At 36.4% G+C, this 18,605-nt stretch overlaps 1 protein-coding gene across 6 annotated transcripts in view; it reads right to left on the bottom strand.

Annotated features, from left to right (window-relative positions):
• Gapvd1 (GTPase activating protein and VPS9 domains 1) overlaps positions 1 to 18,605 on the bottom strand; it is a 442,880-nt gene that overhangs the window by 199,493 nt on the left and 224,782 nt on the right. For all 6 annotated transcript variants that reach the window (XM_090389457.1, XM_090389454.1, XM_090389464.1 and 3 more), the window contains exons 13-14: positions 14,981 to 15,095; positions 208 to 353 (exon numbers count right to left, since the gene is read on the bottom strand). In XM_090389457.1, coding sequence (XP_090245583.1) covers positions 208 to 353; positions 14,981 to 15,095 — 261 coding nt within the window. The remainder of the gene's footprint in view (positions 1 to 207; positions 354 to 14,980; positions 15,096 to 18,605) is intronic.

Raw genomic sequence — 18,605 nt, 5'->3', positions numbered from 1 at the left:
ATCAAATTATCTATTTAATTGTGGAATTCATGTAATGAGAGGACTTTATTCTGATTATTCCAAGAAATGCCTTTATTCTTTTGCTGAAATAGATACGTTTCGGATAAATTGTATAACGATCTGCATAACTATTTTTTATGCAATACTACCTGCCAAATATATAAATACACATTTCTAAAATTATTTAACTCAAATTTTTTTTCTTACCAAGACTTTGCATGTTACTGATTGTTTCCCCATGAGAATTTACACTACTTTTTTCGATAAGAGGTACATCAAGGAGTGGAGAATTTGTACAGGAAACATTACCTCCAGTTGGAGTTAAATCTTCATGGGATGACAGATTTACTCCTCTGCAATGCCAAAACAAAAAATTAAAGTGAATAACTGTAATTATTTTTAAAACCTTAAAAATCATATTCAATTTTCAAACATACTGAAAATACATTTTATCTATTTAAACATTAAAAGTCATATAACATTATGCAAAAGTGAAAAAAAAAAAAAAAAAAAAAAAAAGGAAAGAAATCTTTAAAAATAAATTGGTATTAATTTTTTTTTTTTTTCCCCCTTTTGGAAGATGCTGAAAAAGTGACATCCTTGTCTCATTTATGACATCCTTGTCTCATTATAATACTGTACTAATATAATAATTACCAATTAGACAGGTAGGGAAAGAAAACAAAAAAAAAACTGGATTTGAAAGTAACATACAACTTAATTTGATGTGCTTTTGGTCAATTTTCCTGGCATTTCTTTTTCTTTCCATTTCTTAATTGTGTTAAACTTACAATTTTTATTCTGCAATAACTTAATCTTTAAATAGGATAATTAATTCTTCAACATAGCCATCTAAAGTGTGATAAATTAGTGGTAGAAATTGACAGTTTTATGATAGCTTATATTTAGTGTGCAGTTCTCTCTTATAAATTATAGTTCAAGATATTTTAGAAATATTCATCATATTATACATTAGTTTTAACAATTATTTTGTGCATATGATGCCAGAAAGCAAGCTTATGCAGCATCTGCCAAAAAAAAAACCCTCCCATTTCACCCCTACATTCATTCCAAATGCCTGTCCAGCTCAGCCTTAAATTTATTTAGGCTATTATCTTCCACAACAAAAGATGGAAGCCTATTCCACCAAACAACTACCCACTGACTAAAGGCAAATTTCCGAAAATCTATTATACAACTATCGTTCCTCAATCTGAAACTGTATCCCCTCAGGTTCTTAGTCTGAGCAAGAGGAAGAATCCATCCCATCAACATTCAGCTTGCTCAACTCATTCAAGGCCTTATATACCTCAATCAGATCACCTAGCAGGTGCCTACTCTCCAGGCACAGCAATTTGCAGAACATAAGCCTTTCTTGATAAGAGCATCCCTTTGTTCCGCTCACCAATTTTGCTACCCTTCTTTGTACTCATTCTAGCAACTCTACATCCTTCCAAAAATGAGGCCTCCAGCCCTGTACACAGTACTCTAGGTGTGGCCTGAACATTGCCTCGTATAACAGGATAATCGCCTCCCTGTCCCTGCTAGCAAAATTCCTATACATCATTGACAAGACTCCATGACCTACCCTGGCAGCCAGTCTGCACTGCTCAGAGAACTTCATATTTGACTGCACAATTACCCCCAGGTCTTTTCACTTTCCATTTCCCTGAGTGTAGTGCCACATAGTTGGTACTTTTCTCTTGGATTTTTGCTACCCATACACAGTACTTTGCATTTGTCAATGTTAAACTTCAGTTGCCACTTCTCAGCCCATTTTCCCAACTTATAGCATACTGTCTTTACTGTCGTTAACAACCCTTTGGAGTAGCATACTTTCTTTACTGTCGTTAACAACCCTGTCAACCTTTGTATCATCTGCAGACTTGGACATTAAACCTGATATACCTTCACCAATATCATTGATAAATATACAAAACAACAATGAGCCCAACACCGAACCCTGGGGAACTCCACTAATAACATTTATCCATGAAGAGCAGTGTCAATTGATTACCACTCTCTGTTATCTCCCACTCAACCATCCCTTTATCCATTGTAGAAACTTACCCTTAATGCCATACCTCTCCAATTTGTACAGCAGTCTTCCATGTGCAACAGTGTCAAAAGCTTTCCTGAAATCCAAGTATATGATATCAAATTATTTTTGGCATTCAGTTCTTTGTGACCACATCATAGTATCCAATCAAATTGGTCAGACAAGACCTCCCTTTAACTAACCTATGCTGTGTTTTAACTATTACTACAGTCTTGTCTAGATGATCCTGCAATGCTTCTTTAACCAATGATTCCATTATTTTCTCCGGAACACAAGTTAAACTAACTAACAGGTCTGTAGTTACTTGTGTCACCTTTTGAACCCACTTTGTGAATTGGTGATACATTTGCACACCTCCAGTCCGTGGGGATCTTCCCTGAGCCCAAGGAAGGTCTCATAATTATGGCTAAGGGTTTGCTTACTTCCTTTGCTGCCCCCTTTAATATAACTGGGTATATCCCATCCACCACAGGTGCCTCCCTTATGTTTAACTTCAACAAGTTCTCCTCCACTTTGCTCTCAGTTATTACAAAATCATTTAGCTTCCTGTTAGCATTTGATAAACTTCTGGCATCCTTTGCCAAAGATTTCTCGTAATCTGCTTTCATCTGCCTAACCTCCTTTGTGACTTGATTACAGACTAGTTTATACCTGCCATAGGCTTCTGTGTCACCTGATACTTTATATGCATCCCATACATTCTTCTTCTCTGCCACGAGCCTCATTAATTCATCTGACATCAATTTAGGCCTAAACCTTGAACAGTATTTCTTAGTTGGAATGAAAGCCTAGTAGCCTCCAAAATTAAGTCCCTGAAGGCTTCCCATTTAGAATTCAGTTTTGGTGACATCAGTTGATCCCACTGTACAGAATTTAAAAACTGTCTGAGACCTCTGAAGTCAACTTTATAAAAGCAAAAGCCCTTCCCTTTATTTGGCCTTGATGGTAAGTATTCCCAGTTGATGCCACTAAATGCTCCCAAGATGTGCTTTTCCTTTGGCAGATTAGAGCCATATAGGTGTTCCTGGCTATTCTATATTTTTGTCTCAAGACCTCCACCTCTGGCTGTGGCCATGATCTCCTTGTTCTTTGGAAAGCTTTTCTTTTACTGTTTACCTCTCTGCTAGGCACTGCAGCTCTAGGGACTACCAGGAACAGCACTGGGGAGCAGATTTTTTTGTTTAAAGGTTGTAGTACAGGTGTTGGTAATGACCCTGGTAACAGTTCTCTGGTGCACTTCTGGATCCAGCAAGTTACAGTCCACCGCCGGGAGTTACACGACATAGATGTCCAGAGTTGCTATGAAGTTGTCCCAGTTAGCATTTTCTATTTTAAATCTGTTCAGTGAGTTTGGGATTCAATGGTTGCTGCTGGATTCTAGACATTTGGAAGGTTATGGCCCAGTGGTCTGAGGGCATATGTTACACTGGGTACATTAGGTTTTTTTCACATTTCCTCATTTTCAGTTCAATATAAATATTTCATCCTAATCTGATTCTGGATTGTGCAGCCTTTCCTTGTCAGCTTAAATAGAGGTTTATTAAAAGAATCTGAAATGGTAATGTTCAGAAAGTCCCCAGTGCTATTCTGAGAAAATATGCTGAATAGGATTGAGACACTGCAACATACTTTTCAAAACAGACTTGTAAATAAGAGTACTGTGGTGAAGTCAAGTCCTGATTAGTGCCTGATATAAATGAAACAAGCCATAGCAGTCAGCACCCCCCCCCCCATGTAATTGTTGAAATAACTCTGAAGATATTCACTGTTTTCAAGCAAAGAGTTCATAAACACATTATGTGTTTCAGAAAGTTAAATTTACCATAAAGGAGTAAATCCAAAATATTACTGTTGAAAGGAATACTGATTGGTTGGTTTGGATTTTATTGGCGCATTAGCAACTAAGGCTATAATGCGCCAAGGCCAGGATATATATAAAAATTTAAGGAATACTGATGAAGGTATATCAGGCTTAATGTCTAAGTTTGCAGATGATACAAAGGTTGGAAAGTGGTTAATCACAGTAATCAGGATAAGCTACTGCAAAAAGATTTGAAAACAATTAGGCAGTCGAAGTTTATATGGGTAGCAGTAATCCCAGATTAATGTACCAACTGTGTGATACTACATTCTGGGTAGCAGAAAATGAAAAATACCTGGTGGTAATTGTGCAGTCAGATATAAAGTTCTCTGAGCAATGCAGATAGGCTGCCAGGACAGCTCATGAAGGTTTTGTTAATTATATACAAGAACTTTGTTAGCAGGGATAAGGAAATGATTATCCAACTGAACAGGGTAATGGTTAGGCAACACCTTGAGTACTGCATAGAGGTCTGGTAGTCTCACTTAAGGAAGGATATAGATCTCCTGGATTTGGTGCAGAGAAGAGCAATGAGACTGACGAAGCGAAAGAAAGGGTGGTCTTACTAAAAACCGTTTCAGTTCTATAAATTGCAGCATCTGAAGACTAGGCACCTGTGAGGTGATCTGAATGAGGTGTTTAAGGCTTTAAATGGATTGAACAAGTTCAATGCTAATGGCATTCTTCTTCTTGCTCAGACTACTAAACACAAGCGAGCATAAATAAGAAACTGGAGGAGACAGGTGATGTGAGATTTTTTTTTTTTTTTTTTTGACTGATTAGCATGCATATGATGCAAGGTAATCAGCCAAAATGAAAGTTAGCGTCACATGCCACTACTAATACCAATAATAACAATTACAATGCAACAGTTTCTCAGTTGTGGTTCAGATTCAAGGTGCAGTTTGCAATTCTTGCAAAAGTGAAACAGTAGATTTCTGAACTGAAAGATAATACTCAATTTATAATGTCCAGTTCTATTTTGTTTGCTGCAACTTAAAGTTCTATCAATGGAAATAATATATTCTGTGAATGAAATGAAATGGAGAGGTCATCAGCATAAAGATGTTCCTCAACAGTATTTGAAATACTCTGAGTCATGTCATTTATTCTAATGGCAAATTAGTCATTTTGGTTTATTTATGACAAATAAGCTGTGTGGTTTATTCTAATGGAAAATTAATGGCTAATCAGCATAAAGTTATGTCTCAACGCTATTTGGGATATCCAGAATCATGTGGCTTATTCTAATAGCAAATCAGGGCTCAATGTCCAGATCCCTGTAGGACTTCTTCCTGAACAAAAGATTGGGAAGATAGCTGTTGTTGTTATAGGTTTTAATGACACAAAGGCTGCCAGGGCTAAATTGCTTCAATCCAATGGTTAAGAAGAAAGAGGAAAGAAACTTTATTATAAATAATGATTTGTTTTGTTTTTTTCAGTCTAAATTAGGTTAATAAAAAGGTCTTCCATATTAGCATTCCAGTGTTGGTTGTACAGTTTTAAGTGACTGAACATAACGGGCAGATAACAATATCATCAACCAAGATCTGTCCATCAATCTGCTAGTAAATGACAGTCAATAGTGTATGATAAGCACTGGGGAGCCTGACATTCCTTATGAGGTACACTAAGATGTGTGTATGCTTGATTCTTAATTTGGCTAATATTACTTCTTTTTTTCCTGCTTTGGCAGAAGCAAAGTAGGCAAGGAAGGAAGGCCACAGCTTTGGGTCTCATTTTATCCAATAAAGTTGTTTCCTGGGTAACCTGCTTTATGGGTTTATAACCAGTATATAGCACTTGAAAATACTGTGAAATTGTAGTACATGGTTGTTAGACCACAAAGTCTATTCTTTCATTTCCTGCAATGCCAGAATGTCCTGAGATTCAACAGAATGCTACAGTCTGGTTGAACTCATTGTAAGCAAGTAACTTAGCATGTATGTTTTTTATTACAAGGTGAGGGAGGCAGTACTGTTTCTTATGGCAGAGAAAATACTGAAGAAGTCAGCAAATATTAAGACAGGAGTGACTGAAAATTCAGTAACCCAATCTAGAGCCTGGTTGACAGCAGAACTCAGCAGCAAAGATACTGCATGCTACTGGTAATGGACTGGAGCAGTAAAAGAGAGGAAGACTGCACAGTGCCTACTTGTGTATCAAGTAGCTGCTGAGTATACTGATGACTCATTTTTGATCCATGAGTATAGATTACACAGGCCTACAATTCAGAAAGAAAACAAGCTCTGCGTAACTAGATGATATTAGAGAAATGCAGGGATATTGATTCAAGGTGGGTCTTTTGGTGTTATGTCTTGAAAAATAACTCTCGTTTCAATATTCAAAGCTTAAGTTAGTTCCTTAAGTCTGTGGAGCAATTAAGGTTTTATGCAATTTGCTCTTATAAAATGACTCCCATTCGGTAACGTTCAGGCATCTCTGATTAGAATGAGAAGGAATACTGTGGACTTTGGCAACATACAGCAAAATAACATCTTTCTCAGAGATGTTAGAGGTTCATAGTCTTCTTTTTTTTTTTTTTTTTTTGATTTGGTAGTTGTTGGCGCATCGGCTTCAGTGGCCATATTGCACCTCCCAAGGTTTTTTGCAGTACTTTGATCCAAGCCCGAGGCGGGAATCGAACCCGCGACCTTTGGGTTGCCGGGCAGGTACTTTACCCACTCGGCTAGCCCGGTCGGCTCATAGTCTTCAATGTAAAGGCTGTAAACTGAGGAGATTCTGAACCCCCTCCCTAGAAGACAAACTGGGGAGATCCATAATCTAAGCGTGACCTGATCAGAGCTCTATAAAGATGAAGTTGTTTGCTGAAGTGAGTGATGGTGGATTTCTGTTCAGCTAGGTTGTAGCAATTGTGTGAGGTCCAGGATTCTATTTTCTCTATGGCAATTTGGAGCTGTCTTTCAGTAGTGCTCATTCTCTGTGATTGACAGGAGATGGTTAAGTCATTGTGCACTTATATAAATTTCAACAGTTTTTGGAAGGTCTCTTGTCATGTTGACCCATATTACTAACAGACACTCAGTTTAGAACCCTATGGGACACTTGACTCTTGAATTTGTGATGTCAATATCATGTTCTGATATTTTACCTGAAAGGTGCATAGTTTTAAGAATTTCAGTAGAATTTGAGGCAGGTGGCCTCCTCAGTCCTAATCTGACATGTCTTTAACAATATAATGACACCAACTAGTGTCGAATGCTTTCTTAATATACATAGGTTGACTATAACTAAATGTCTCGTGACAAAGGCATTGCAGACGTTGGATTCGATTTTGAGAATTTTGCTCTGGGGCCGACCTGTTTTCGTGGAAGCCATTCTGATGACTGGATAGATAATACTGCGTCTAGAATCAAGGCAAATCTCCATTATGATAGTGAGCATAGAAAGATGCACTGTAGAAAACTTTATCTTTGAATTAAGAGCATTAGGTGACCATGCTACATGTACCCCAGATCTCTAAGAATACGTGTCATATTATGTCAAATGCATTTGCAATATACAATCATACCTACAAGAAAGTTCATTTTTAATGAATGCTTTTTGATGTGAAAACATCTTTGGTGGCACCTACTAAATTTCAGGCTATAGTAAAACCAATCCGTCACAATTTTGCGATGTGGAAATGACATACCAAATTAAAGTTGGTGTGTTAGCATCATTAGCAAATATACATACTGCAGAAATGCCATCATTTGTTGTCATTTATGGAAATTATGTACCAAATAAAATTTAGTGAGTTAGCGTCATTAGCCAATTTCATTGGCACTCAGAGTCAGGAACATTGTAGGTTTACCGAGCTGTCTAATCATAATAAACAGATCACACTTACGTTGAGCCCATTTGGAACTGTCCTCAGGAAGGCCAAATTGTCTTCGATACAGCTGTTAATGTATTCTTTGGATTGAACTTGCTCATTATCACTGCATCAGTCAAATCATCTTGGCTCGCTCATTGCCATCATGAACGGAGTTGCTTGTAAATTCTCACTGAACATTCTGAATTGTCCAAGATAAATGCTGGGAAAGGACAGTTCCTCTGTGTGCTCATCAAACAAGGCTCTGCAGTACTATAATTTCTCCTGAGGTGATTCTAAGATATTTATCCTCTCTTCACAACAGCATTTTCTGTTGGACGATGAGACTTTCCTCGATCGGAACCACTTTGCTTATGTCGTCTTTAGCCAAATTAATTTCCATCAAAGAATGACTGATCTATCGTGATTTGATACAATTGATAGGGAAGTGTGTCGAACAAATATAGAAGCCATGCTTTAAACAATTGCTTTCTTAAAACCCGATCAAATAGCTCGGCTTGTGTATTATATAATACTACATAATAAATAGTATTGGATTGTATTGTTGCAATAATGGTTGTGACATCATTCTATTCAACAAATGGGTAATTAGGCTATCAACATGCTTTAAACAATTGCTTTCTTAAAACCCGATCAAATAGCTCAGCTTGTATATTATATAATACTACATAATAAACAGTATTGGATTGTATTGTTGCAATAATGATTGTGACATCATTCTATTCAACAAATGGGTAATTAGGCTATCAACTTGAATTTCGCTAACCTCTTCCAAACATTGATTCGTAGAATAAGTAGCAGGCGTGACTATTAAACATTACATCATTCATAACTTCGGTTCTAGCCGTTTGATTTTCGTCAGAGATGTTTTCACATAAAACATCTTTCGTGCATACCGGGTACACACATGATTTTTGTGTATGTTTGTTTCCACTTCAACCACTAAGTCTAAAGAGAACTAATTTTTTTTGAAACTCATACTGATGAAGTCATCCGAAACATGGGATTGTAATATAATAGTTAAAAGGGCAATCTTCTACACACACAAGTAACATAATATGAACAAGAAAGAAGTCCACATGAATTAATGCGGAAGGTATTTTGAACAACAGTAACTTTACAGGCTCTCCCTCCAGGTACCCCTCATCATACTGGGTTAATTCTACTGGCACCAGGAAGTCCCAATGTATCCAAGATGTACTTGGCTGACAGCAGTCAAACAACTCAACCAAGATCTGTCCATTAATATTCACTCTCCTAACATCCTGCATAAATCTAAGTGTGTTCAAAACAGACAAACCATAGCTGCAGCTTTCTCTCAAAGCCACATTTAAGTTCAGCTTTCTCTAAGATTCTGATAGGTCCAAACTGGTGCCAGACACCAGTTTGGACCAATGTGTATTTGTGGGATGGTAGAGTATATAGAGCATATTTTACGGCAGTGTGTAAGATCTGATATTCCAAGGAATATGTTAATTTGGCAGATTGGCTCTGATTCATACACTTGGAGTGACTTGTTTAATAGAGAATCGAATGGAATGAAACTTTTGCTGAGTTCACTAGAGAAGTAAGCAGGATTAGACAATTGTAAAAATTTGTATATATGGGGTGTTGAGAATCATAGTGGTGTAAGTCAGTAATTTTATAAATATGAGCTTTTCATATTTCCCACCACCTCTAGGTGTCCACTGTTTAGTTTCATAGCAAAGTAAGTCAAAGCTACAGTTCTAACCATGAGATGCCAGCACTTATTTTGAATAGTTAACAATATGAGCAAAAGGTTTAGAATCATAGTGAAGTAACTCTGACTTACACCATTCTGTTCCAAAACAGTTTGTATGATGGAGGTTATGTTTCAAGTTTGTATTTGTAGCAAGAAGTCTTTTAAGTTGAAATCTGAATAAACGGAGGATTTTAAGTTGTCTTTCAAGTTGAAATCTCATGAAATGGAGCATGTCAAGGAGCCAACCAAGTAGAAGAAGCATGCCAGAAACTTCCTTCAGACTAGAAAACGTTAAAGGAAAGAGTCAAAAAGAGATGTAGCCAGAAGACGTTGCAATTTAGGTCAGGCGTATGCGAACTCAAAAGGAACACAAGTTGAGTGTAAGCAGTTTGAAAACTTGGATTGTGGTTGTAAAAAAAAAGATGCATAGAGTCCTTAATAGAAGAGGAAAAGAGAAAGCAATTTGATAATTTTATATCCGTGGCCGATTTTTCTCAACAAAATGCATATTTATGCAGTCTTGTACATCATGAACCTATAAAGCAAAGGTGGCCTCGGAATGGCAGTTAGGGAGGAAAGCAATGTACAAATCTGTCTGACATTCAAAAAGAAAATATCACAGTTTGTAAAGAATTCTTTCTCAACACTTTTGTTGTATCTGATGGAAGGGTGACAAGAGCTTTAGAAAAAGTACGGAAGGGGAAGTGTGCAGGAGAAGATTTAAGGGGTAAACATGTAGCAGCACAAAAGATAATCCAAACAGGAAGTTCCTTAGCCCTAACTTGAACATAAGAAAAATGTATGTGCTTTATTGTGAATGGTGTGAACAAAGAGAGACTGAACCTCTTAAAAGAATATTACTATAGACATGTCTTCAACACACAATTTAATTTACATTTTCACTTTCCTCGAAAGGACATTTGCACGGCCTGTGGCAAGTATGAACAGTCAACTGAGGTAGAAAAGGGCAAAGAAAGAACAGGTGATTTGGAGGGGCAACATGTTTTACATTTGGCAAAAGCAGAGAAAGCAAGAAATCAACTAAAGGGCTGATGGGGGAAAAGCCCGAGGAAATTCTGACATCTATACAATCACGATAGATTTACAAAAAGCCCTGCTGTTCCCAAAGTTAACTGTTTCTGAGGCCTACTATAGGAGCAATATGTGCTGCTATAATTTAGGTTTGCATGATGTCACAAATAACCTTGGATACATGTACGTTTGGGATCAGACCATTGCATCCAGAGGCTCACACAAGAGATTGCTTCTTGCTTGACTAAGAACATTAAGTTGAACAAAAAAAAAAAAAAACATGTGGTGATATACAGAAAAACATGCACTGGCCAAAATCAGAACATCAAGGTATCCTTATCGTTAATGAAACTGATTCAAGAAACTTCAGTTGAAGTTACAGACCACAAATTCATGGTTTCTGGCCAATCTTACCTTCCAAATGACTCAGACTTTGGGCTGATTGAGCAGGCTGGAAAAAACAAGATTATCTACGTTCCAGATGGATGGTATGATGCTATGGAGTCTGCCAGAAGACACAATAGGTTTATGGTTGTAAAGATGGAACAAGATGACTTTTTGAAAAAAGAAGTTCTTGACAAAGGCATAACAAAATGGAAGAAGAATGTTGAAAGCGAAAATGTAAACTGGTTGAAGATATAATGGCTCCATTATGAAAAAGTAAAACCCGTTCACAATTTTCTACAAATGTACATTGGATGAAGACATCCCTTTCAGGGAACTGAATGTCAAACCCAATAAGGAGGGTCGACCTAAGAGCTTGAAAAGTCCTAGATGGTCCTAGAGCGCTGAACTTTCTAAAGAAAAGAAGAGACATGCTATACCTTCTCCAATACATCCCTCCAGTTCACCTTGCCTTCTTTAAAGGTATTAATTAGAAGCTCAAAAAAAGATGATCTAGGTCCATTATCTGACTACAAGGAAGAAGAAGAGGCATAAACAGTAATGTTTATGCCTCATCTTTATGTTTATGCCGAATTAGTAATGACTTTTTAATTGCTTTTTAAAAAAATGAGAACATCAACAAAAGCAATTTTTTTTTTTTTTTAATTTTGCTTTTATATTATAATTAAATTTATTATGTTCATCTTAACTTTTTTTATGATCATTCTGCAACAACAAAAACAATCTTAACTATTTTCACAAAAAATTCCCAATGTGCCAATTGCTCAGGTTTTTTAAAATTTTGTTATAGTGTACTTTTTACAGGGGAAAAAAAAAATCTCTTCTGTATGAAATCATAGTTTTGATAACACAGTCATCTCCTTACAGTAATTTGCCATTTCAAAATAGGTAAACTACTTAGAAACATAATGGTGTAAGTCAATTATATAAACACAGCTGACCAAAATATTGAATATTAACAAAAATTGTCAAGCTCATGTAAATTTTTAAATTTTTTTTAACCTCCAGGTGCATCGCGATTCGTTAAATTGATTTTTTTTTTTTTTTTTTTTAGTTTTTTATGAATGCAAATACAAAACACCTTGTCCTCAAAAATCAGAATAGACTGACTTAAACCACGATGAATCTCAACCCTCCGTATGTAAATAGTGTTTTTATGGACTTGAGATTTAGTTGGAATTGGAGTTTGATTTTATAATTTATAGTTGTATAAAATGAAAATGCTTTAAAAAGTATAAAATACAAAAATATATTGATGAATTTTAATGATTATAGTTTTTAATTTGGCTGGAACAAAAATCATAATTTATAGAAGTTTGCCTTTGAAGTTTAATTGAGTTCTAGACAATGGAGATCCGCCTCTTCGGGGCAGGGGCAGTAACATATCCTCAATGTTTGATTTATCATACGGAGGATATGACTAAGGATCAAAAGATTAAAATTGATAGGATAGAGGAATAAAGCATGGATGAGTTTATTGCTGAGGAAGTGCAGGTACAAGTAGGTGTTAGGACAGTGATGATGATGATGGTGTATGGCACCAGTTTGGATCAATCAGAATCTTCCTTCTACTTTGTTTGCTGCTACTGCTATCAGATCTAGTAGCCATAAGAAGTGTATATCCCATGTAGTTTTGTTGTCTAAAAAACCCTTAAATGAACTCCTCCTCACCAGGTTTTTCATCCAGATTGCAAACTTTTTTTCCCATGTTCATGGACCTTGTTTGACTTGACTAGCTTGCATCTAGAGAAGTTACACTTCACACAGCTTGCCTTAATCTTCTTGGAGCTGGTATGGATGGTTAGTAATGCTTCCTGAAGGTGAATATACTGTTATGCAAATAATTAAAGTTATGCAAATGATTAACTTAAATCAAGAGATTGCTGAGATTCCAAAATAACCATGTGAGCAGCATGACAGCTGCTCACAAAAACTGATTGAGAAGCATACTGACTTGTGGGATGTGAAAGGTGGAGGTTGCACAGTAAAAGAAGAAAATTCTCTTCCACTTTCTAAAATCATGGAAAAGTCATGGAGAAGTTAAGTTAAACCAATCTGTCATGTTAGCCAAAAACCAACCCTATTTTAAAAAAATTGTTAAACTGAATTCTGTGCTGGGTGCTTAGTTAATGCAATGGTCAATGATCACATTCACCTAATTTCTCATGCAGCATAAGGGGCTATTCCAAGATGCATTTTAATATATGAAAACCTTGTTAATGCAATATAAGTTTATACAAAATAGACCTTGTTCCCCTTAAAACGGATAAATATTCCCATGTTTAAAAATTTGTTTAATACAATATACAATTAATATGTATTACAAAGTTTGCACCATGAATAGAATAACAACACTTTCAGTACAATTAATACAAAGTATGCCAATCACGCTGCAATACCTATATGTCAAGGTCACTATCATTCCAGGTAGTTACATACATCAGTATAATTTGAAATATGAGAGGAGCTAAAACATGATTCCCATAATTCATGCTACAGCTGTGGGCATTGATGTAATAAAATTAATTTATTACACCAATAAATAAATAAAATAAATATTCTGTTTATACTCCAGCATAACCATATAGGATCAAAGGAGTTTCCACAAAATGAAGAGAATACAAGGGCACTATGGCATTTATTTTGTAGACATGCATGAGGGAACCACAGTCTCTCAATAGCATGTACTTCAAACATCGACTTATTCTTGTGCAAATGAGATTTTCATGTTTTGAACTACTTTTAATTTTTAGTAAAATAAACATTTAGTTTATGTCAAAAGTGAAAATTATTTTGTTTTACTTCAAAGGACACACAACCCATTTACAATAAAGGAGAAAAGGGAAAATGCAATATTATATTAATATTAAAATGCCAAGAAATTCAAAAAATACAAGTTAGCAGACATGTAATAAGAAATGCATGATACAATATAAGAAATTTACATAGTTAGAACATATAGTATTTTCCGATGTATGAGATGCATTCTAAAAAGTTAATTTGAAGTAGTTGTTCACATGAATTCCAAATTTGTAATCTGGATGAAATAAGTTTGGACCAAAATGAATGAGTTCTCAAAGTCATTGCAATGCAAGGAAAAGGGGGAAAGACTCCACAGAGAGAACTGTATGGAGAATCAACTGTTGAAAGCTGCACTGTCACAGGGATCCACTGTTTGGAAGGCCAAACAATGACTGAAAATGACCCATTATCTAGACTACCAAAGACAAGCAAAAGTAATGAAATATAGTAAAATGCCAGTGTTTGTGATGGATCATTTAACCATGAGTAACTTCAGTCCATTACATATGTACACAACGAGTTTAAAGTGATGATTTCTCATCCATGGTTGCTCAATATAAGAGACCTAAAATTCACACAAGAGATCACAGTAATGGATGAATTATGCTTTCCACTGATTAACTTCAAATCAAAAACCCCAGTCTGCCTAATGGAAACACACAGACTTGCCACCACCAAAAACATTTTTGGCAACAGCTTTTCACAAAAAAATATTTTTTACCATTTTCAGAGGATCACAAGAAATCATTCTCACAAATTCCACACTATAGTACAAGACACTCACTGTATAAAGCTGCACTGAGGAGCAAACTTCGAATTTTGTATACATAAAAGACCAGAAACGATGTGGTCCTTCATCATGACAATTCCCTCTCTGCTCTAGTGTTGCAATGTCATTTTTCAGATGCAAAAATTTTGAAATCTTTTCACATGCTTCATACTCACCAGAAATATCTCCAAGAAAGTTCTGGTTCTTTAAAGAACTATGGAATCATCTCTGCAAATATAGATTTGGAAAAAGATCTGTAATATGATCAGCAATTTACTAGCAGGCTCAACATAACCTGCAAGAAATCTTTGCCACAACTTTCCAAAAGTGAATAAAATATTACAGGATATATGTGGACACTGCTGGACACTGAAAAGCAGCAAATAAAAACAATTAAAAAGCAAAACTTTCTGAATGCACTTCATATATATCTATACAATCACAGAGTTTCTTCTCTAAAGTTCATACGATTTTGTACATAAGATACTTACAATCCATTCTGGTTTACATATACATCAACAGACAGTGGATAGAGAATTTTTGGAGGCATGTCTTGTATTGAACTATCAAGAAGCATATTTGCACAGTCTTGGTTTATGTTAGGTGCTGTAAATATAAAAATATAAATAAAAAATATGCTACTTTCATACTGTACTAATCTTGTAATACATATTCCAAGTTGCATCTCATTAATAAATAGAAAATAGAAATTTAAATAGAAAATCAACATGATTTTCTATTTAAAAATCGAAAATACATTTTAACTTGCTGTCACACAATATAATATAAATCTACAATGAATCGCCTTCAATTAATCCTTTCAGGGTTACATACATAGTTTTATGTTTTAAAGATTACTTTTAAATAGTGTCTGTTAATATATGAGTTGTGTTGAAATTCTTCTGGTACATCTTGCCATCTCTTTGTTGTGTTTACAACAGATTGGAGCATGAAAAATTCAGAGATGACCACACTGGTTGACTTCAGTTGTGTGATTTGCCGAAACTAAAGAATTTGAGAAATTCTGCAGTTGAGGATATTATTTCATCAAAAAAATAATGACAAGATTTATCCTAATGTTTTACAAAATTTATGATTCATTACAATGTAAAATGATGATAATATTTCAACATCATTCATTTTGGGTGATAGTTTTCATGTCTGTAGTGAAAAGTTTGAAGCTTTTTCCTTAACTACATCATAATTTGTAGTAAAGGAATAATTTTATGTGCCTTAATTGTGCAGGTTTGCTTAATTTTGTAGAGGATTTTGTGGCAGGATCATTTGAGTAGAATGCACTAGTCCCACAAGGCAGCACCAGAAGTTTCCTTCAACTCCACATGATATCCTCTTGTGATGGTACAGAACTTTGTAATGCCAGTCAGCATGTGTAGAATGGTGTGCCATATGACTGGCCTCTTAGCTAGCATGAAGCAGCAATCAATGAAAGAATGGTGACAGCTATTCCTTGTACCCATTCCTTGCCATGAGGAGGCATGCCATCTGTCACATGTAAAGCTTAGATTGGGTAGGTCCTCGACTTGACAAGCATGGCAGAGAGCAGCACTTGAGTGGGAGAGATGATCAGGGCTTGCCCCTCATTTGCTCTAGCAAAACAAGTGGCTGGTCCTTGGATGTGAAAGGGGACCTGGGAGAAAGCAAAGGAGTGAGAAGGTACAGGGTGAGAGAATGAGAAAGGAGAGAAAAAGTGGTGAGCATCCTCTGAGGAAATCAGAAGAATGGTGCTGATAGGGAAGCCATTAAAAGCAAAGGAATGTTCAGTATGTAGGAGGGGGAAAGCTCAAGCACAGTGTGGACAATATGCCTCTAGTTGGGAGGAGAGACGGCTGTTGGGGTTGGAGACCCCCACAAGATACCACTAGGAAAGGGGAAAGATCCAAGAGCATGGTGATTTTGTGTAGCACAGATGGCCATGTAGGCTAGGAGAGATACCATGCATTGGGCACAAAGCCACAATGCCAGCAGGGACACACACACACACACACACACACACACACACACACACACACACACACACACACACACACACACACACACACACACACACACACACACACACACACACACACAAAATCAGGGGCTCAGTGTCTGTGTTTCCACTGGGTACAAGGTGTCTGATGTTATCACAATGAAGTTAGGTGGTATCTGCAAATGGTTTTGTATCACAAGGTGACTCCTATACTGAGCGCAAGAAGCAAGGTGCTAACAAATCCCACACTGGGCATAAGGAACCTGGCATGGCAAGCAGCAGCAACAGAATCCCACACTGGACAAGAGGAGCCTAGTGCAAATTCCACACCAAAGGAAAACTTTGTGGTGAGTGAGGTCAGTATACTCCACACATGAGTGCTAGGAGCCCCAATGCCAGCAGAGTCCCTCTCCAGAGAATGGAAATTTTGGGGAGTCCAAGCAAGGGACACTAACAAGCAGAGGGAGTATCCCACAGGATGTAGTCATTCTCAGTGAATCTATTTGTCAAGGAAACCAGGAATATTTTATGCAGTAAGGATAGGTCAAAACAGGACCATGGAGTAATTTTCTCAATTTCACCATCAGAAAGGCATTTATAAAATCTTGGCAGCAGCATGTCTAAATCCTTCACTCTAACACAGAGTATAGGTTACTGCCAAGGGAAAACGATGATATTGTTCAGCATTATTTTCACTATCTTCCCATGCAGTCACCCAGCTCTAACAACCAAAAAAATTGCTAGTTGAAATGTGATGTTGAAAAATTCTTTATTTTGGGTTTAGATGAGATAATATAATGGTGGCCAACCCGTGGCACATGATACACTTACTTGTGGCATGCAGCCTGATTGAAAAAAAATAAATAAATAAAAAATAAAAGTATGTAAAAAAATTAATATTATATTTTATATCATTTATTTGTATATAAATAAATAAATAATCTTTACTTGTCCTACCATACTAAATAAAGTGTTACAACGGTGGGTGACAAATTCCCTTCATGACAGTAAATGACAGGCGATTTACGTATAATATAAACAAATACAAAATATCGATCCATTAAATTTACACTATTTCTGTCCTGACAGTTAACATGCAAGTTGCTCAATATAACAATTACTGAAAACACTATAGATACTTGTTCACATAAGCACACAATTTAGTATACACTTCAAAAACACGCACAACTGTTAGGCGACAGTAGCCTCACCGAACCACATTGCGATTTTGTTTTGTGTACTTACCCTTCCAGGTCAATTCTAATTTGAGATAAGCAGCAGACTGATTCCAACGCCGTCTGGTATGGACCTATCAGCCATCTTCAGTCTGTTTGCTTTCATCCTCAGGGATTTCGTGCCTCTTAAAGATGGCGGGATGTGCCACTCACAAATCTGCCAGAAGCACAGTGAGGATATCACGGCAGTCATCATCAGGCAATGATGTTGGGCAAATGCTGTAGTTTCAGTTGTTCTGTACACTGCGTGGTCCTTAACTGATGGGTAGATGGTGCTTGTTGATGGCCCACTTCTGCAACCAGAATCCAGTCCCATATTTTCTTAATATGGGTAGGGGTGGCAGACACCCACAATTCAGCACCATACAATATGGCCGAATAGGTTATGATCAAACATCCTGTGTAACTGTCTGAGAAGCACTGGTGACTGTGCATTGACACAACACTTCCTAGAACTAAGGCTGTGTAACTCATATAGTATAGAACCTATACTAGAAGAACCTCTTCCTGCTAAAAACTTACTTGAAAAATGGAATTCTCTCTGTCCATTCTTCAGAACATCAATTCTTTATATCATTTTTTTTTTTCATTTAATCATGTTGATAATACCTTTAGTTCAATTAACAAAACTGAAACCCAGTCACACTGCATGGAACAGTTGGAAACAATCTTAAGAGTTCCCTTTTTTGCCTTTAATTTCTTCAGAATGGCAGTAGCATGTTTAAATACTTCACTCTAACACAGAATATAAGTTACTCTCTGACTGAAAAAACAATGTGTCACCTGCCATCGACAATTGAATATAAAGATCAATAGAGATTGAAGATCATTTATGTGAAATATAAATGGATGGCAGTACAATAATTACACCAGAACACTGGGAAAACAAAT

Source organism: Mastigoproctus giganteus, chromosome 2 (genome assembly GCF_048544385.1).
Source record: "Mastigoproctus giganteus isolate SK-2022 chromosome 2, ASM4854438v1, whole genome shotgun sequence".
In the NCBI taxonomy this organism is placed as follows: Eukaryota; Metazoa; Arthropoda; class Arachnida; order Uropygi; family Thelyphonidae; genus Mastigoproctus; species Mastigoproctus giganteus.
Note: the sequence above shows the minus strand (reverse complement) of the source record. Positions and strands in the feature narration are given on the sequence as shown.